Source organism: Peromyscus californicus, unplaced genomic scaffold (assembly GCF_007827085.1).
Source record: "Peromyscus californicus insignis strain IS unplaced genomic scaffold, ASM782708v3 Scaffold_3__1_contigs__length_106647218, whole genome shotgun sequence".
NCBI lineage: Eukaryota > Metazoa > Chordata > Mammalia > Rodentia > Cricetidae > Peromyscus > Peromyscus californicus.
This window is the reverse complement of record NW_026294551.1, coordinates 4525733-4545513: the sequence shown is the minus strand read 5'-3', so window position 1 is coordinate 4545513 and position 19781 is coordinate 4525733. Positions and strand designations below refer to the sequence as shown.

General features: G+C 53.7%; 2 protein-coding genes across 8 annotated transcripts in view; one reads left to right on the top strand and one right to left on the bottom strand.

Moving 5' to 3' along the window:
• Positions 1 to 3292, top strand: part of Tnrc6c (trinucleotide repeat containing adaptor 6C) — an 82459-nt gene extending 79167 nt beyond the window's left edge. Inside the window, 1 exon segment of the mRNA XM_052758055.1 lies at positions 453 to 3292. Within this exon segment, the coding sequence (XP_052614015.1) occupies positions 453 to 813 (361 nt within the window). The 3' untranslated portion in view covers positions 814 to 3292.
• Tmc6 (transmembrane channel like 6) lies at positions 3101 to 19662 on the bottom strand. 7 transcript variants are annotated; one of them, XM_052758058.1, is made up of 21 exons: positions 19518 to 19662; positions 18113 to 18248; positions 17885 to 18003; positions 17684 to 17779; positions 17024 to 17182; positions 15247 to 15352; positions 15049 to 15145; positions 14618 to 14875; positions 14048 to 14238; positions 13350 to 13494; positions 12387 to 12542; positions 11968 to 12119; positions 11698 to 11877; positions 10399 to 10494; positions 10155 to 10230; positions 9096 to 9229; positions 8812 to 8988; positions 8629 to 8707; positions 7706 to 7773; positions 6460 to 6618; positions 6189 to 6365 (listed from the first exon to the last, which is right to left on the bottom strand). In XM_052758058.1, the coding sequence occupies exons 2-20, from the start codon at positions 18166 to 18168 to the stop codon at positions 6483 to 6485; spliced, it is 2481 nt and encodes an 826-aa protein (XP_052614018.1). In that variant the 5' UTR covers positions 18169 to 18248; positions 19518 to 19662; the 3' UTR covers positions 6189 to 6365; positions 6460 to 6482. The 7 variants fall into 7 exon arrangements, with proteins under 7 accessions (XP_052614022.1, XP_052614018.1, XP_052614016.1 ...); XM_052758062.1 differs by lacking the exons at positions 6189 to 6365; positions 6460 to 6618 and adding an exon at positions 3101 to 4202; XM_052758056.1 differs by having other exon boundaries at positions 6189 to 6618.
• Positions 19663 to 19781: the final 119 nt, after the last annotated feature.

The following is a 19781-nucleotide window of genomic DNA, read 5'->3' as shown; positions in this document are numbered from 1 at the left end:
TTCAGCTTGTAGACAGCCGTCCTCTTCCTGTGTCTTCATGTCATCACCGTGTTTGTGTCTGTCTGTCCCCTCGGAAGAGTGCAAAAGGAGTCTCTAGCCACCCAGGCTCCAGGGTTGCTCACAGCAGCCCACTGCCCACTTGAGGGTGTTTTATACATGCAGAATACATAAAGACCTGCTCTGGAGTACTGCCAGAGGTGGGGGACACCGTTAGCAGCTGAGCCCCCCATTGTACAGCACATTGAAACATGAACTCCACACATTAATCCTCTGTGGCTGCCAGGAGGTTAAAATGAGGACAAATTCATTATCTGGTTTAGAATTAACAGTGACAGCACAGCCACAAGGCTAGGTCATGATAGCCTGTGACATGTGATACTTTTGTCTGTCTTTCCTGGTAGCACAGACGCAGGACTTGGGATGACACACTTACCCAGCCTCTTACCTTCTAGGTGTGTCCTGGGAAACACAACCATCTTGGCTGAGTTTGCTGGTGAAGAAGAAGTGAACCGGTTCCTGGCCCAAGGCCAAGCCCTCCCACCCACCTCCAGCTGGCAATCCAGCAGCGGGGGCAGCCAGCCCAGGCTGGGCTCCTCAGGCAGCACCCACGGCCTCGTGCGCAGCGACACTGCCCACTGGAACACCCCATGCCTGAGTGGCAAAGGCAGCAGTGAACTGCTGTGGGGTGGGGTGCCCCAGTACTCCAGCAGTCTCTGGGGCCCTCCCAGTGCTGATGATGCCAGGGTGATCGGCAGCCCCACGCCTCTCAACACTCTGCTGCCTGGGGACCTGCTCAGCGGCGAGTCCATCTAGGGGTCACCGTCATTGGGGAGGAGAGAGCTGACCATGCCAGGCCCGGCTCTGAGGCTCCAGCTGATGGACAAGCTGCCCCTTCGAGTACCTCTGTCCAGTTTTGAAGATGAACCTTGGCCTCAGCCCTTGCGAACTGTTGAAGACAGTGCGGGCTGCGTTTGGTCCGTGTCACGTGCTAACGACAGGATGTTCCTCATAGCTTTTTATTTTTTGTCGTCTTACGTTGTACGGTGTGTTGTCATTTTGAGTTTTAAGTATAAAAGCTGCTTAGAATAGTTCTATCATGAAGGGCACTTTTCAGACTGTGGGCTGGAAAGGGTTATTTTATGGTGGGGTGGGGGGAGACTTGAAGCCTATTTAAAGTGAGCCTGTGACGATTATGCACATTACCAGAGGCGGTGGGCGGGGCAGGCGGCTGCATTGTGCAGGCACAGAGCTGAGGCGCGTGGCCAGTGCTCTGTCCCCCTGGATCCGCCTATGCACATTACCCTTCTTTCATTACTTTTTCATGTCATTTTTTTTAATCCCAAAAAAATATTTTTTAAAAGTTAAAAAAAAAAAAAGACATATCAAACATGCAAATACTTGAACCCAGCAGGCCAATACCGAAATGTGAACAGTTCCACGTTGACATCTGTGCACAGAAACAGGCTCTAGGAAATGTCTACGTTCATAGCCTACGTGTGCGTGTGCGTGTGTGCTTGTGGAACAGTGTGTATGTGCGCATGTGCTCTTGCACAGTTAGCGCTTACTGTGTGCGCGTGTTTGAGTGTATGAGGGATTTAACTGTGGGTTTCCCTTTTATTCAGTATATGCTTTTTTTTTTTTTTTTTTTTTTTTTTGCGCCTTGGTCACATGTCATTGTTCTTCGCTTCTAACTTTGCACTGAGGTGTCCCTGCCCTGCCCTCGGCTAACCCTGAACAGTAGAGAACCCATGGGACAGGGCTGGTGACAATTCATGTGTAAATGTTTACTCAAGGACTCTGTTATTGCATTTAAAGTTACAGTGTATATCTCTGGAGAAATAATATGTCTATCTACCTTTAGCAGCTTTTCATTGTGGACTAATGCAAGAAGATTATTACCAGAGTATTGCACCATTTCCATCTGGAATATAAAGTTAAAGAGAAAAACAAAACCGTTGTTGAACTGTGGCCATAGATACTTGTAGAGAATGGGTGCTCCGCAAGGAGCGGGGACAAGCACTTGGACATGGTTGTGACTGCTTTTGGAGGAGCTGTGGTTTGGGCTCCCACCTGTTTACAGACCTTTTGTTCTCCTTCAGACTTTAAAATAAAATTTTAAAAAAAATTAAAAAATTTAAAAGGAATAAAAAAAAGACTTCCATCGTAAAAAACAAAAACAAAAAACAAAACAAAAAAAAAACCAAGCAAACAAACAAAAAAAACCCTATTTTCAGAATGCAGATGTGTTACTTCAGAGCTGTGGGATGGGACGTGCTGTCCCCTCAGCCACCATGGACTCTGTCGATTGTCTTCACCCTTCCTCAAGGTGACGAGGCATTGTGGTCTCTGTCTTGCACATGCCGGCTAGCTCTCAGGAAAGCCAGGGCTCCCGGGGGCAGCTCCACACCATTTCATGTATTTTTAAACCCAACTCCTAGCACTGAAGATGTTATTTAAAAAAAAAAGAAAAAAGAAAAAAAAAGAGGAAAAAAAAAAAGAAGAAAAAAAAACACACACACAAAGAAGAAAAATACCTAATCTCTAATGTGTAGCAGTTACATATTTACCAAATAATGGACTCAAAAGAAATAGATGTTTGAAGAGTGCTTTATATATTAAAAATTGCTTTATGTTTTAAAGATGATCAATGTTTTGATTGTTTTGCAAGGAAGAAAGACAATGAAATAACACACCCTCAAGTATGTTTTAAAAAATATATGAACATTGTTCTCCCTGCCTATGTGGTCAGGAAACTTGTGCATTACATTTTTTAATTAGCTTTTTAATGGTTTTATCAAAACAAGAAAGCAAGTCCTGCAGGATCGCAGAGAAACGCTGGTTAGATTTCTAGAGGATCGTGAACTATGCACAACGGGGTTCATCATGTGTCCCACGGAACGGCCCTCCTCAGAGTGACTGCATCTCATCGCCATACGTGCGTCCTCGATATTTGATGTATGTATATCAAATATGTGCGTGTGTGCGTGTGCTCCCAGACGTACAGCTTGCCATGCTGCCATTTAGCACTGAGTTGTAGAAAAACTCCTAATGTTTTAAAACTGGGGATGGAAGTAAAGGATGTTTTCATTTTTTGTTTGTCCCCCCCCCCTTTTTTTTCCTTTTCTTTTTTTTAACCTTTTGAATTTAAAATGTCTGACTCTTAAGATTAAAAGAAAGTTTGTGGCGCTTAATGCCCCCCTCGTGGAATGTGGTGGTTGGACGCACACCAGAGGTTGCTTTCAAAAATACAGCGCTTTGTTGAGTCTTAATAAACTGCAGTTTTTCTTGGCTATTCACTATTGCTGGGTCTTTCGTCTGTGAGAGGCAGGGACTTCCTTTTTCACCGGGTGTGGAGACAGCCTCTGGTGTCTGCCGAGTCTGCACTTGTTCCTGCCTAGACTCGGTCTTGGCTGTGTGACTCGAAGCTATAGCCGTGCTCTTTGGTTTTGCTGAGGATGTGTGGATCCTGTCAATAGCCACTGGAAAGCATAACAGCTTCCAAGTCCTCCTGGCCTGACTGAGTGGGATGCATCTGAAGACCAGTATTGCCCAGGCCAGCAGCGGGTGGAGCCAGAGGCTACAGGTTCCCCCAGAACCACCGCCCCATACTCACTGTCACATGCCCAGTACAGGCATTAAAAAGGAGACCAGAGAGGCAGGAATGTAGCTCAGTGGTAGGGCCTTTGTGTGCAGGCACAAGGTCCTGGGTTCCATCGCCAGCACTATCTGGAAAAATCACAGTGGTATGCACTTGTAGCCCCAGTACTCAGGAGCCTGAGGAGTAGCGCTGCCTGAGTCCACAGGCTCAAGACCCCCAACGCCTTCCTAAGTGTTTCATTGATCTCTGCCCCTAAGACCATATTGGCTAACATGCACAAAACGACAGCATTGTCAGCAGGCTTGTGGGTGGAAGTAGAAACACTGGCTCAGCTCTCACCCTCTAATGTTGACCCCACCGTGTGCTGAGGATAAGTCCTGGCCTCCCACAGGGGACTCGGGAAAGAAGGGGAGCTGCTAGCTCTGCTGAGGAAATCACTGAAGGGCCCAGGCCTCGTGGGAACCCAAAGACCAGAGGAAGAACAAGACTCGGGATAACAAGCTGCCCTTGGCCCTCCAGCAATCTCCAGCTCCAGCCAGGACTTCAGCAGCAGAGCAGACCAGGGCTAGCCTAGGAGCTGCCATGACACAGATGTTTCCATCTCCTGTGGGGAAAGAAGCAGTGGCTTAGAGGATCTTGCCTGCATTTGGGAGGTGCTGTTGTCAGCCTTCTGGTGCCTTCAAGACGTCCAGGGAGTAACAGTAGGTTTTGTGGAGGTGGCACCTGCCCTGGCCATCGAGGCTGTGTGGGACTTTGACAATGAGGACAAGCAGAAAAGGCCTCATGGGACTAGATTGGATGAAGTAAGCCTGATGTCAGGGATCCAAGAAGTGGTGCGTTTGGAGCTGCCCAATCACCATACTGTTCTGACAAGACTGTGGCACAGCAGTGAAGACAGAAGGCAGGATGCCCAGCCAAGGTGGTGGGATGGGCAGAGAATGCCCGCAGAGGTGAGCCAGCCTGACTGGGGCACAAGACATGGTGGGAGCTACTGTGGGCTGGCCTAGGCTGAGTGAAGCGGACAAGACGTTGGTGGCGAGGGCTCTCCCAGGACGCTTCTTTGCAGCCATGGTACTAAAAAGACCTAGTAGGCCAGGGTGACGTGTGCCCTTATGAGCCAATGCTTCTCAGAGTCATTGCTGGTAAAGGCGTCCTCACAAGCTCTTCTCCTGCTGGCAATAAGGGAAGCATGCCTGGCCTGAATACGACCAACCCATCCTTGTAAACAGTCTTCGGCTTAGGTGTCTGCATATGACCGATGATGCTAGATTTCACCCAGAGCAGTTATCAGCCTTGACCTTTGTGTACTCCTTAAGGATCTTTGGGGTAGCAGAGGTGCAGGTGTTTTCAAATCCCATGTGCTTCTCTGTGCAGCCAAGGTCAAGAAGCAGTGTTGACAAGAATGGTCATGCACACCTGCCATGCCAACATTAGGGAGGTGCAAGCAAGAGGATCAGAATTTCAAGGTCATCCTTGGCCAGCCTGGACTACATGAGACCCCCACACTGAGTTCTGTATTCATTGTGAAACGATACTACCTGCTAAACAGAAATTTGCAGTTTCCAAGTCTGGAGTTGATTTCATTTGCCAGCTACAGCTAACTCATCCTCCCTCCCTTTCTATGCCTACAAAACACCAGTGAGGGTGGCTTTGTAGAAGAGCCCATCCCAAGGTAAGGAATGGAGGTCAGGAGAGGCAAAGCACGGTCAGCTGGGGTGCTGACTGCCTGTGTGACACTCGGTGCTCCGGCAGTGCCTGGATCCCTGTGGTGGGAGTCACTGCACACCTGGATCTGGGCTGACAGAAGACAGTGTTGGTGATTCTCTGCAACACCCTGGGTGTCTTCCTTCCCTTCTCAGTGGCGTGTCCTGACCTTGTGAAGCAGAACTGATGACAGTAAAGGTCATCACCCACTGACGTCTTCATTTAGTACGGAATCCAGTTGGTTAGGCTATCTGGAGTGCCCATGCGGACTGGAGACACAGAGCACCATCCAGCCCAGATCAGCTGTGACAGCTTAGGAACTCTGCTGAAACACCCATGGTATCCACTTTAATGTCACAGGAGCCTTCCATGTTGCTGGCCTTAGAGGTGGCACTGGACCAGCTGGGGGATGGCTGGTGTCCAGCAGGGACTTCTGATTCCATGGGCAAGGGTGGGCCCAGCACTGCTGGCATGTCCCGGCCCAAGGTGACCCCAAAAAAACTGCAGACTTGGAGGATGCTGTGGCTGTTCAGTCTCAGGAGCGAGACCAAGCTCCTGTAGCTCAGCTCACCCAAGTCATCTCACCCCACACCATCCACCTTAGACTGGGTACTGCTGGTCCCTCTACTGAGGGGCTGCTCACCCAAAACACTGAGTCATCCCTTAGGAGTTCTTCCCTAAATCTGGCCCCTCTTTTACCCACATAACATCACCACTGATTGGTTTCTCACCTTTTGTCTTGCCCAGAAGAATGTGGCCACTTCCCCTCTGCCAGTAGAGGCTGACCTTCACTTAGCCCCAAGCCCTGAGATTCCCATGAAAGACCTAGTGGGTCTTAAGCACCTGGCAGAAGCAGGTCACAAGCTCATCAAAAAACACAAACCCATATTGCAAAACCCATTTAATCAGAATAAAAAAACAAAGTTGGGGAAAGGGAAAGCCAGGGGTGGTGGCATATGCCTTTGATTCCAGTACTTGGCAAGGAGGTCTCTGAGTTCAAGGCCAACCTGGTCTACATAGTAAACTCAAGACAGCCAAAGCTATATAGATAGATAGATCCTGTCTTCAAAATAAATAAAAAATGTAAAAACCCAGGGTGAGTGAGTCCCAGATAGGACAGGGTCCCTAGGAGTACCCCCACATCCTTGCTCCGTCACCTTGGGAATTTTGTGGAAAGAAGTCACTCTACTGTGATGTCCTGTGGGGACCTCAGGTCCAAGTCTCTGCCTGAAGGGTCATGGTGACTGGGGGTGCAAGGTTCCTTTCTGTCCCCTCCATCCACAAGCAGGGCAGTTGCTGTGGTAGCCTCCTGAGTTCTGCCAGAAAGGAGAGTAACCCCAACCAACGTCAAAGTCCCTCCGACCTCTGTGGTTAGGGGCTCAGTAGATGCCCTGAGTCCCAGGTGATACATGTCAGGCCTTCCAGGTTGAAGGCTCTAGGGCAGTGAAGACCAGACTGGTAGAGTCGTGTGAAGAACCACCAGGGATTACATTCCAGGCATTTGCCGGGGAGAGCTGCTGGACCACATGAACTGGCCACTTTGTGGTCCAAAACTGGAGTATCAGTGGGCAATCAGTATTGTGTGGAGCAGCTTACAGTAACAGTCCCCTCAGGAAAGGCCTGTCATCAACACAGGGGATCTAGGGACACAGCACGTATATCAGCTGTGAGGACCACATGGAGCCAAGACCCTACTACTACTAAGGAAAACTGCAGTCTCTGAAAGGCACAGAGGCAGGGTTGTGTGTCTGACCTTGGGTTCCCCTACAAGACAGCCTGAGGCCCATGATGACTGGGTGTTCTGAGACGCCTCCAGTGCAGGACATCAGCCTCACTGTGTCCTGCAGAGAGGAGCCCTGGTGATTTCAGCTGAGGACCGGCAGACATGGCCTGCTGGGGATGGGTGGACCTCCATGTGGGTGTGCAGTGTGGAAACATGGTGTCTGTGCCCCATTCAGCAGGGAGAAGTTCTCCTGTTGTCAAGGTCGCTGTAAAACTTGTCTGTGCCTGGAGAGATGGCTCAGACTTCAAAGGCACTTGTTGCTTTTCCAGAGAACCCAGGTTCAGTTCCCAGCACCCACATGGTAGCTTAACTCCAGTTAGAGGTAATCCGATGCCCTCTGACCTCCGCAGGCACACACATGGTGCACAGACATACATGCAAGGAAAACACCACCCACACACCTCAGTTGTGCCCGAAAGTGGCTCTCCATCCCTGGGGGTATCTCAGCAGCCACTCCCCTTTAACTGACATGGCAGGGACACTGAAGGCAGAGGGTGAGACAAGCAGGAGCTCACTCCTGGAGTCCAGAGGTGCCTCACCAAGGAAGCACCACGGCAACAGAGGAGTGCCACTTTACACCACCCTCCCTCTCCCAGCCGCTGGCACAGACCTCTACTCACCTGCTCCGCTCCCCATCCTCGTAAACAGAGTGAAGCTTGTTGATCAGGAAGATCTTGTCCTCTCCCTCCTGGAAAGGCCAGAGCACAAGCATGAGAAGACAGAAGTCCATCCCTCCACCCCAGAGTTGGCCTGTTCTAGACTTCCTGTGGAGCTCATACTGTCTCCTTAATAACAATGTTTTTAGTTCTGATCCCTTCTGGTGGCCCACGTATGTTACATAGGGCCCCAGACACACCTAGGTCCTGAGAGTACTGTGTGAACCTGCTGTTTCCCATACCTTAAACAGCAGGCTACCTGCCCACTCTTTGCTGAGGCCTGACTACGTCACGCCTGCTCTCTGCTTAACCCCAGTCACACAGAAGTGGCTCACACCAAGCCCAGTACTCAAGCACCTGAGATAGGAGGATCACTTTGAGATTAAGGTTAGCCTGAGCTACAAAGTAAGACCCTATCTCAAAAACAAAAACCAGGGCCGTGGAGATGGATCTGCAGAAAAGCTCCCAGAACCCACAAAGAAGTGGGAGAACCAACTCCACAATCACTTAAAAAAAACAAACAAAAAAAAAACTTTATTTAGCTGGAAGGTGGTGGCCCACTCCTTTAATCCCAGCACTAGGGAGGCAGAGGCAGGAGGATCTCTCGAGTTTAATGAGGCCAGCCTGGTCTACAGAGCAAGTTCCAGGAAAGCCAGGGCTACACAGAGAAACACTGTCAAAAAAGAAAAAAGGATTGGAATTGTAGCTCAGTTTGTAGAGTGCTTGCCTAGCATACAGAAGACCCTGGGTGCAATGCTCAGTACCACATAAACAAGGCGTAGATCAGAAATCCAAGGTCATCTCAGTACACAAGACAACCTGTGAAACCCTATCCGCAAAAGCAACAGCAAACAGGTGTGCCAGGGGAGCCCCTGGGCAGCACTCACGTTCCGGATCTGCTCCTTGAGCAGGCAGATGACCTTCCGCTGCCCTTTCACCACCTGGATGTTGAGGTAGATGACAGCCCTGAGGAAATGGGGGCTCAGGCTGAAGGCCGAGGGCAGGGCCAGAAAAGCACAGGGCACTACCTCAGACCAGCCTCACTGCCACCCCCGCCTCGTAAAACTCACAACAGCAGGGCTGACATGAGGAAAAGGAAGAAAGTGTTCTCCACCAGGAAGTGGTGCAACCAGGGCAGCCAGGAGGCCCCGGAGCCAGCATGCTCCAGGCGACGCACCCAGACTGTGCCCGCCTCGTACATGGTGTTCAGAGTCCGGAAGGGGCCACAAATGCTTGAGGGCTTCACTCTGGAGAAAAGCGGGACAAGAATCCCTGAGGCAACAGTCCCACTCCTCAGCTAGGACAAGGCATGTCCTGTGCCATCCCAAAGCCAAAGAACCAGGCCTGTACTCACTGCCAGACAGCATAGCAGAGGAAAACAGCCGCACCCAGAAACGACGGGAAGCAGAGCAGGGTGAGGAAGACGGTGCTCATGTGAGACGCCAGCCAGGGTCGGCGAGGTGCCTGGCAGTTGGCCATCAGGCTTGCCTGGGGACAAAGGCTGTGAGTTGCATTCTGCCGAGGCCACCATGCCCTGCCCCCCAAGCACCTTTCCCCCACCCTCATATGATTAATACTACTTATCAACCTGACTGGCTCTGGAGTCACCCAGTAGACAAGCCTCTGGGCACCCCCGTGAGCATTCCTAGAGTCACTTAACAGGTGGGAAGACCCACCCTGAATGCTGGCGGCGCCATCCCACTGTCTGGGTCCCCGACTGCAGAAAACTGGAAAGAGCTGAGCACCAGCATTCGTGTCTGCTTCCTGACTGAGGATGCCACGGGACCAGCTGCCTCCCGCTCCCACTGCCTTCCCTGTCACAGCGAACTGCCCTCTAAAGGAGCCAAAATAAACCCAACACAAAAAGGGAGGAAAGGGACAGGTGGGCAAGGCTGAGCCTGCAGCCAGGTCCCACGCCAGAACCCAGGACAGGCAGAGACAACACTCTGGATCTGTACCGCCCGTATCAGCCTGGTGAGTACTCCACCTCCAGTGTGGAGGACCAGAAGGGGGCCCAGAACCAGTGGGGACCAAAGTCCTGGCTGTTAGACCCTGAGCACACTAACTAGGGAGAGGGACCCAGCGTGACTCCCAAGAGACAGCAGATGTCTCCAGCCTGCCTAAGATAGGGTTGTCATGGAGGAGAAGCCCAGTACCTCAGGCCTACCCTACTGCCAAGTTACCTACTCTGTGTGTGTGTGTGTGTGTGTGTGTGTGTGTGTGTGTGTGTGTATGTGTGTGTGTGTGTGTCAGAGAGAAAGAGAGACAGGGTTTCTCTGTGTATCCCTGGGTGTCCTGGAACTTGCTTTGTAGACCAGGCTGGCCTTGAACTCAGAGACTGTCTGCCACTGCCTCCCGACTGCTGGGAATGCTGGGATTTAAAGTGCCCATCACCACGCCCAGCTCACATTACCTTCTTAACGTAGAAAAGGAAAAGCAGCCTGAGTATCTGCACTGCGGGCAGGAGCGGTGAGAAGAGAACACCCAGCCTGTGGACGGACGGCAGCAGGCAGGGCTGGTGAGCATCCGCCCAGCCCTGCCCAGAGAGCCACCCCCCCCAGGACCCTCTGCCCACCCAGAACCAAAAGGCTACTGCTGTGCCCAGGGGAGGAAGGCAGTGGCTAACAGCCAGCAGGAGGCAGGTGAGAGACCCTCACCAGGTCAGTGTCTGCCCATAAATCAGGTCCAGAACATTCCGAGCAATGTCGAACTCGGGCTTCTGCCTCCTTTTCAGCTTCTTCTCTGAGATGAGCCTGGACAGAGGAGTCCCTGAGAGATGGGCAGGGGAGACTCTCATCCCCAGGGCACCAGGCAGGGGCCACCTGCACCAGGGCAAGCCAGCACCCAGCAAATGTCAGGAGAGACAGCAGCCATCTGGGCCTAGGGGCTGTCACCACAGAAGCTCTTCCCGGCCTCTTCTCTAAAAGAGACACCAATCTCAACACATAGCATCAAGTGTTGTACTGCTTTAAAACAAAACAAAACGTTGGAATGGGCAAGGTGGTCCCTGTCTGAAATCCCAGCACTCAGGAGGAGGCTGAGACAGAAGGATTATGAGTATAAAGCCAGCCAGGACTCTGTCTTAGAAAACACAAAAATAAACAATAAATCCTTACGTTTTCTCAGCACTCAAGAGGCCAAAAGCAGCCCATGCGACACAGTGAGACTGTGTCAAGAAACCAAAGGGTAGCAGGGCGTGATGGCACATGCCTTTAGTCTCAGTGCTCAGCAGGCAGAGGCAGGTGGATTTCTGAGTTTGAGGCCAGCCTGGTCTATGTAGGGAGCTCCTGGCCAGCTGGGACTACAGAGACCTTATCTAAAAAAACAAAAACCAAGGACTTCTGGGTAGGGTGGTACAGGCCTGTAACCTCAGCTACTCAGGAGGGTGAAGTAGAAGGATCAAACTTGAAGGCTAACCTGGGAACTCATCCAGGTTGACCTCAAACGAAAAGAAGGGCTGCTAAAAGGACTCAGCAGGCAAACATGCTGACTGCCAAACCTAGTGGCCTGAGTTCAGTCCCCAAGCCCCACATGTTAGGAGAGAACTGACCTCCACATTCCCCAGTGCACTCGTGCGCACACACGTGCACACACACACACGCACAAACACAATAAATGTGTAAGAAAAGTTTTAAAAGGGGTATCTTATTCTTCAACTATCCTTCAAGCCATGTATTCTCAAAGAAAACACACAAGGACCCAACGAGCACTCAGAAAGCTAGATTCCACACCCCGTGACATTTTAAAGATGCCCCCTCCCCTCTCTTCCTGTCTCTGAGCAATGCTGAAACTACCCCACATCCTGCCGCCCACCATCCTCCTTGGTGCAGGGACTTCTCACGGGCTGGCAGGGGTAGCCAGCACACATCAACCCTGTCCCACCTGTCCCTGACTGACCAAGGTGGGAACCAGAGGCCCAGAGGGCAGGGTGGGAGGGCCAGGTGGAGCCTCCTCACCTCCATACGAGCTCCCCAAAAAGAGAGTCCAAGAGTGTGAAGATGAAATCCACAACCAGGAAGCGGTACAGTTCCTGGCCCACAAAGTCCTCCCAGCACTGGCCCTGCAAGGTGGCCACCCTGTGGCCCAGCCAGTGATAGCAAAGCACACCCAGGACAGCCATCTTCAGGATGAGACTCCTGTACAGGTAGAGGTTGTGAAGGCTGAGGGGAATGCCAGGTAACAGACGCTCCAAGGAGCCCTACCCAGCAGCCCACGCAGCCACACACCTGCAGATGGCCATGTATACTTCCAACACAGGGGAGTCGTGCCGCTCCAGAGTGGCCAGACCACGGAACAGGTAAGAAGCACCCAGATTAAGGACACTGACCACCAGGGGCAGGGCCAGCAGCTCCAACCCCTGGCCACCAGCAGCAGATCTCTATGAGGACAGTGAGAGGGCTCAGTCAGAAAAGGTACACCACCCACGGGGACATATTCGCTGTGGCTGTCCTGTAAGAGCAGGCACTACAGGAAGGGTCTGGCTGGAAGATGGGAGCAACGTGGCAGGTAGCATCCCCCCCCGAAAACACACAGCTTGCCCCAGCCTTCATTTCCAACCACACAGGAAGCAAGGAGGAGTGTGAGAACCATGGGCGTAGTGGGGTTGTGGGGTCTCAGTCCCAGGACATTCTGTCCCTTGCCTTACCTGAACCATGACCTCTGAGAAGGTGAGGACAGCCACTGCACAGCCCATCGTGGTACCCAGACACAGCAGCCATCCCAGGCCTAGCACGACAACCTGCCCCAGCTGCCCACACGCGCTCCGGGGGCGCTTTCGCAGCTGCCACTCAGCCAGCAGCTCCTGCAGGTGGTGGGCAGTGCGCTCCTGTTACTGGATCCCAAGGCGACATGTGCCCAACACACAGGCAGGCTGCCGAAGCCCCTCCCTTCCCCAAAGAGGCCCAGGCCACACCTGCTTCTGCTGGGACCCAGGGAATGCAGGATGGCTGCCACCTTGAGGCCCCATCCTCATCCCTTCACCACAGACCAGTCTCCAGGAATCCCAGGTGCCGAGCCTGCGGCCTTCGCCCATCCTATGGGCAAGGGTGGCCTCGAGCCAACCAAAGCCCCCCGGGGTGAGGACACCTGTCCCCAGTAGAAACTCCCATGGGTCACAGCAGCATGAAACCCCAGAAAGGTAGAGAATTCCCATGAGGCCCAGCCAGCCCTGGGACCTTGAACCTTGTACAAAGGATTTGACCAATGCTTCAATTACCCCTTGTAGTCCTTAGCCTCTGGCTACTGCAGTCATTAAATGACTATAAAGGAAGCCATTCTTAGCTGCAGCAGATGGGTTCAGGACAGGACAGAGTGCCCTGAGAAAGGGACCCCTGTCCTCCTCTTGGCTCAAGCCTAAGCACATTAGAGCAGTTTCTGTAACTCCAGTCCCTGGAGCTCAGGGCTAACACCACAGAGGCAACCCAACCGAAGTAAGGGTGTAAGAGCATCAGACCTGCCTGGACACTCTTAGGGAAAGATCACCAGGCAGGACCTCAAGGCCAGCTTGCAGACACCACTCCCAAACATCCTAAGGGGATCCAGGCCAGGTCTGCAGCAGCTGAATACTAATTTGGTTTCAAGGGCCATGTGTGGGCAGGTCGCTACTCACCTTCAGCTGAGTGCAGATGCTGTCCTGCTGGACACGGGAGGCCCGCTTCTGAGTCACCTTGTAGTCCCAGGAGCAGAAGACCATAAGAGCATGGATGCCTTTAGTACTGCCAACCCGGTAGCTCTCCCCGAAGGAGTGGGACATGCTAGCAAGCAGTAGAGACAGGCAGAAAGTGAACAACTGGAGGGATGGGTAGAGAGGTAGATGAGTAGGTAGGTGGATAGGTGAAGGAGTGGATAGATGATGGATGGATGGATGGATGGATGGATGGATGGATGGATGGATGGATTGACATGTGGATAGATTGGTAAATGGGTTGGCAGGCAGATAGGTGGATGGACAGATGGATGGATGTACTGACAGGTAGAAGAAATCACTAAAAAATAGAGAGATGCAAGGATAGTTCGATGGATAAGTGGGTGGACAGATGGACAAGTTGATGAATATAGATGAATGAATGGGTGTGAGTGGGAGAATGAATAGATACATGGGCAGAAAAAAAAAGACTAATCAAGATAAAAGAGATGGATAGGTAAGTGGATGGGTGGTGGGTAGATGGACCAGTGGGAACTTGAGTTGGTAGATAGATGTAGGGAAATGGATGGGTAGGTGGATGGGTGGGCAGACAAGGAGCTATAGATGACCAGCGGATAGAAGGATGGTACTCAGAGTGAGGGCCACATGGTTGAGGTCATTACCTATATACCAGAGTGATGCAGGTCAAGAAGAAGACAGCCCCCACTGTGAAGAGGTAGGCCAGTGGCATGTTATAGGGCAGACTGCCCAATCTGGGGCTGCACTGGTCACTTTCCCATGGGGAGGCACATGATTGGCTCAGCGTGATGTTACTGTAGTAGCCGTAGTACATGACGGTGTGTGTGAACCAGCCCTGTCAGGAGGCCAAACAGAGTCAGGGATCCCCTGACCCCCCCAGCCCAGTGGTTCTCAACCTCCCTGATGCTGTGATCCTTTAATTCAGTTCCTCATGTTGTGGGGACCCCCAACCATAAGATGATTTTGTTGCTACATCATAACTGTAATTTTGCTACCGTTATGAATTGTAATGTAAATATCTGATATTCAGGATATCTGATATACAATCCCCAGAAGGGTTGTGGCGACCCACAGGTTGAGAACCACTGCCCTAGCCTATGCTCAGGCCTCCAGGAGGGGAAGCCACCCATAAGGACACCTAGGGACAGGCAGGAGCCCACCAGGGAAGCTGGGACAGGACGGGCACAGGACATGGAAGGAGCTGAAGACCTCACCCCGCCTGTGAGGAGTTCTAGACCAGAGAAGGTAGGGGCCGGGCCTGACGGGTCAGGTGGGAAGACAGCTTGCACCCCCACGAGGAAGGCCAGCAGAGGAAGCAACATCAGTGTGTTGAAGGCCAACAGGGTCTTGAGGAAGAGGAAGTAGGAGAGGACACTGGAGCCAAACTGGCCGCCGATCTGCTTCAGAGCATAGTGCCACGGCCTGGCAGCATACAGACCTGAGAGCAGAACCAGCCCCAGGCTGTGCAGGGCCTGTAGGGATAGCTGCAGGTCAGTCCTGAGGTGCTGCGATGCCAGGACCGATCGTGCACAGCCCCAGGAAAAAGCCAGGGTCCGAAGTGCCTTGATTGGACAGCAATAGGATAGGGTATCCCCCACCCCAGCCAGCCACACCCACAGCAGACATTACAGCTCAGAGCTCCTACCAGAATGCAGCTGTATCTGAGCCTGCTGCAGCAGGAAAAGATCCCACCTCGGCCCTGCTGGCCCCTCCGCTTTCCCTTTGGGCTCCAACTTTTCTCTCTGGGGACAGAGACAATGCCCAGACCATAAGTGCCTAGACTACAGAGGAATGTGCCTGCCTCCGGGCTCAGGGAGGCCAGTTGGGGCCATGGGGCACTCACCGAAGCCAGCGCTTCTCACCCAGGCTCAAGGGCATGTTCCGGACCATGTGGTCCCGCTGGGCCACCGACAGACCCTGAAGCTCCTTCACTAGTAGGCTCCGCTTCTCTGCCCAGAGGAAGAAGGTCCCTCAGTACCCAGCATCCTTCCCGCTGCATACTGACCAGGGCCCTGGGCAGCCACCAGCCCAACACAACCCTCTAAGACCCTTACAGCCAAAGCCAGACCTGGGCCAGCAGTCCAGACGGCCCTCCCTCGTTCTTCCTACCCCTTGGGCCCAGGAGCCCCTTCTCCCATCCCCAGATCCTGGCATCCTCCCAGCTGTGATCAGTCCTTATAAAGTGGAGGGCAGGGTTTGACCTGATCAAGGTACTCTGGGACTCAACATAAAGAGTAGCGAGGTGCTGGAGAGATGGCTCAGAGGTTAAGAGTACTGGCTGCTCTTCCAGAGGTCCTGAGTTCAATTCCCAGCAACCACATAGCGGCTCACAACCAACTATAATGAGATCTGGCGCCCTCTTCTGTCCTGCAGACATACATGCAGACAGAACCCTGTATACATAATAAATAAATTAATTAAAAAAAAAAGTTCCAGGACCCAGTGGTGGTTCCCTTCATCTTAGAGGTCCTAAGTCTGTCACAACAGATGCACAACGTCACAAGGGAATGGGGGACAGGTTAGCACTGCCTCCTCATGGCCGCCATAATGCCAGTGTTAACTGTCACTTGATAGAATCACCTGCAGATGGGTCCCTGGCATGCCTGGGAGGGATTATGTTGATTAATCAGTGTGGGAAGACCCATTGTAACCATGAACAAGAATAGGGGACCCTGAACAATATAAAATGGAGGAAACGGCCGAGTCCCAGCACTCATCGGTGGATACCCATGACCAGCTGCTTCAAGCTCCTGCCACCTGATGACCCACACTGGACCACAGTTTGAACTGTGAGCCAGAGTAAACACTGTGTCCCTTACGCTGCTTTGGGCAGAGCATTATCACCACAACTGGAAGAGAAACTGTTGCCACACTCCCACAAAATAAACAGACACCACCTTCATCGCTACGACCAGCCCATGGGGGTAATTTCCCAACTCCAAATTTACACATAAATAATCTTCAGAGGCAGGAGGACCTGAGTTCAAGGCCAACCTGAGCAGGCCTTGACCCTGTCTTCAGTCACCAAGGGCTGGAGACCCAGACCAATGGTAGAGCGTTTGCCTAGTACTTACAGTCCCATCCACAGAGAGGGAAGATGAGGGCAAGGGAGAGCAGACCGTGGAGAAGGCAGAACATGGCCGGGTGGCCGAGTAAACAGAGAAGCTGGGGCAGTCCTGAACTTGGAACCCATGCCACTCTAACCCACTCCCACCGTCAGGAGCCTCGGGTTCTCCCGTTCCTAAGCCTCTTCACACTGGGGAGAACGGGGGACGAACCCAGGTCTGCTCCAGGCTCAGGCCCTGGCACTTGCCTCCTCCGCTGCTCTGTGGTCACTTGGAAGGCTCCCTGGTGGCCCCCCTGCAGTGTCTTCTCTAAGTGCTTGGATCTGAGCTTCTGTCTCCCGCTCACCCATTTATTCACCCAGCGGGAAGAAAGCTAACAGCTGTGACTGGGTTACGGACCACCATCACGCGCTGGAAGCCTCCCAACACTCAGTGACGGATGTTGGGGGTGGGGGGTGGGCATACTGACCCTGGGACCTTTGTACCTCGTGTCTGATACCCAAGGGGCCTCACAGCCAGGCAGCCCTCAGGCAGCAGACTAGGTTATTCACTCACCATCATCCTCCAGGATTGTGTGGTCCAGCTCCAGGTCATACAGGCGAAGGCTGGGCCGGGCAGAGCGCACCACATTGCCCAGCAGGGGCCGGCTGCTCCTGTGCCGGAGCCTCACTGTGCGGTTGTAGTACTGGGAGATGATGGCCCCACGGCTGCGGCCTTGGAAAACAAGTGGCAGGGGAGTAGACGGCAGGGACAGGTCTGGCCGTAAGTCCCTCTGGACAGATCTCAGCACCAGGCTTCCCCGTCCCTCAGCCCTTCCCAGGGCTGGAGGAAATCCCTTTGCCAGAAACCCAGGAGCCTCTGTTTGTCTGGTTGGTTGGTTGGTTTTTTCGAGACAGGGTTTCTCTGTATAGCCCTGACTCTGTAAGTCCTGGAACTCTGTAGACCAGGCTGGCTTTGAACTCAGGGATCCGCCTGCCTCTGCCTCCCGAGTGCTGGGATTAAAGGCATGCACCACCACCAGCGGCTCCAAGAGTCTATATTTAACCCTATGACAAATGCTGTCATGTTTAGAATCCAGCAAGGGTGAGTATGGCACAGGGCTGTGCTGGGCTTCAGGCCCCAGCAACAGGGAGGCTGGGAGCCCAGAGGAAACGACTCTAGGTTGACACCTAGGCCGAGCTCAAAGTCAGAAGAAGGGCAGAGGGTCCCACTCACCAATGGTGCGACTAGGCATGCTGGCCAAGATGCGGAGAGTGGCCGTGCTGTGGGTGGGGGCACCTTCAGGCCTTGGGAGGGTCTGGTAACCGCTGCCTAGGAATGGTGGAGACACGGCAGCTGTCTCACCCAGCCCAGCCACCCCAGGCCTGTACATGCAAGGGCAGACAGTCCCAGGTCGGAGTGCAGGCCTGAGCTCACCTGGGGCCAAGGGCAGCAGCTCCAGCCCCTCCTCCGCCACCCGAAGACTCTGCTCCTGAATGAGCTGGTGGAAGGAGTCATGGACTTCACTCTCTTCATAGGGGCTGGGCTCCCGACTGCTAGGGAGGAACCAGTGTGGGAATCCATGGTCCAGCCCTCTCCCACTTCCAGAAGGCTTCACACCAGACAGGGCGATACATCCCAGACCACCAGCACCAGGGTACTTACTCTTCGTCCCCTGTGGTCTCTGGGACATCGAGGACTAAAGCCAGTGGCTGAGCCATGGCTGTGGTACACCCTCAGCCCGGCTGCAGACCTAAGAGAGCTCAGAGACTAGATGCAGCCAATGGGACCCCCACACCATCTGTTGAGATAAAACCATCTTTCAATCCCTGGCACCCACTCCCTGGGGGCCCATACTTAAGACACAAACACACTACAGGAATCCCCAGCCTGCCCCCCATCCACAGCTAAACAAATAGTTAATTAATGAGTGGCCCCAAATAACATTCTCGCCCGCAACGGGCTGTGGGGGAGGAAAGAAAACAGGAAGGAAGCGTGAGGCCACAGTTCCCCACTGGTTTCCTAGATGTCACTAGTCCCAGGAAAATGGGAGAGGTCTGTCCTCAGGCCTGGCCCTAGGGCTTCAACTCTCGTAGAGAAGAGGAAGGGGCCGGGAGGCTCAGAGAACTTCCCGTGCCCGCCCTATGACCCCAAAGTGCTTTCTCTCGCAGGAAGTGCTGCCCGGCAGCCGCAAAGCCCTGCCCCCAGCACCGCCCAGGCAGCCTCCACTCCACACACAGGACTCCTTGAAACCCACCCCCAACGCTCGGGTCTGGGTGTTCCAAAGTTCTCATGTCCCCGGGAGACTGACTCCCTACATTCCCAACGCAGCTTAAAGCTGGAGGAGGAAGCTGAGCCGACACAAGCTCCCTTTGTCCAGCTCTGTCACCCCGCACAATTGCAGCCAGAACATTGTAAGGGGCTTATTGTCCTCCTGGCCTAAGGCCCTAAGGGAGGGCGCAGAGGAAAGAGCAGCCAATCACCTGACTCCTGCAGCATTGCCCCCCAGAAGGCAGGCCCAGCCCTGTCCTCAGATCCTCCCAGTCTTCACCTAGAGAACTCGCAGTTTTCGGGGAGCTCTCCCGACGGCCGAGAGTTCCCACGTAACCCCGATTCGCTCCAGGCACGCCCCCGCCCGCGCTGCAGTGGAGCACAGCAGGGAGGGGCCGGCCCGGAGCCAGCCGGAGGTGGCACCGCCCGAATGGAAAGCAGCCAGGCGAGGTGGTGCCCACTTAGTTTCAGGGTCCCCTCCCTGGCCACAGTACTTCTCAGGCTCCAGGCCGATGCTGGGAGTGCGCTGAGGCTCCCGGCCGGCCGGGACTCCGGATCTGCTTGGGCCCCAGGTCTTCAGTCCCGCCTGGGGCGGGCCAGGTGTGCGCAGTTCCGGGACGCATCATCCTGCGCCCTGAGCCAGACGGAGAGAGGCCCGCAGCGGCAGTTCCCAGGAACCCGCACCCAAGATGTCATCCCCCTGGCGGGAGCAGCCGCCCCCACAGCCGAGCTGCGACCCTGCACCCGGGTCCAGGCGCCTAGCTGGAGGGAAGGAGCCCCGCTCCCCGAAGTGGCTCACCTGTGCGCGTCCCCGCCCCGGGGAACCGCAGTTTCAGCTCCACCAGCAGAAGAGTCATTAACAGACAGTAATTAAGGGTCTAGGGGGCAATGTTTGACGGTTCCCAGACTGGCAGCTGGAGGTAGCCTCACCACCCGCCCACATGGCAGCGGGCCCGGAAGGTCACATGACCTCCTCCCGCCCGCGGGTAGGCCCCGCCCATCCAAAACAGTGCCCTGTGCCCGCCAGCTTCGGACTCCACCCCAGCGCTCCACCCTGAATTCT

Coding starts and splice junctions, on each gene's coding strand:
- Tmc6 (XM_052758056.1), bottom strand. CDS start 18,168: ATGGCTCAGCCACTGGCTTTAGTCCTCGATGTCCCAGAGACCACAGGG. Junction 18,004..18,112: donor GAGACCACAGGGGACGAAGA/GTAAGTACCCTG, acceptor GTTCCTCCCTAG/CAGTCGGGAGCCCAGCCCCT. Junction 12,120..12,386: donor TCTCAGAGGTCATGGTTCAG/GTAAGGCAAGGG, acceptor CTGTCCTCATAG/AGATCTGCTGCTGGTGGCCA.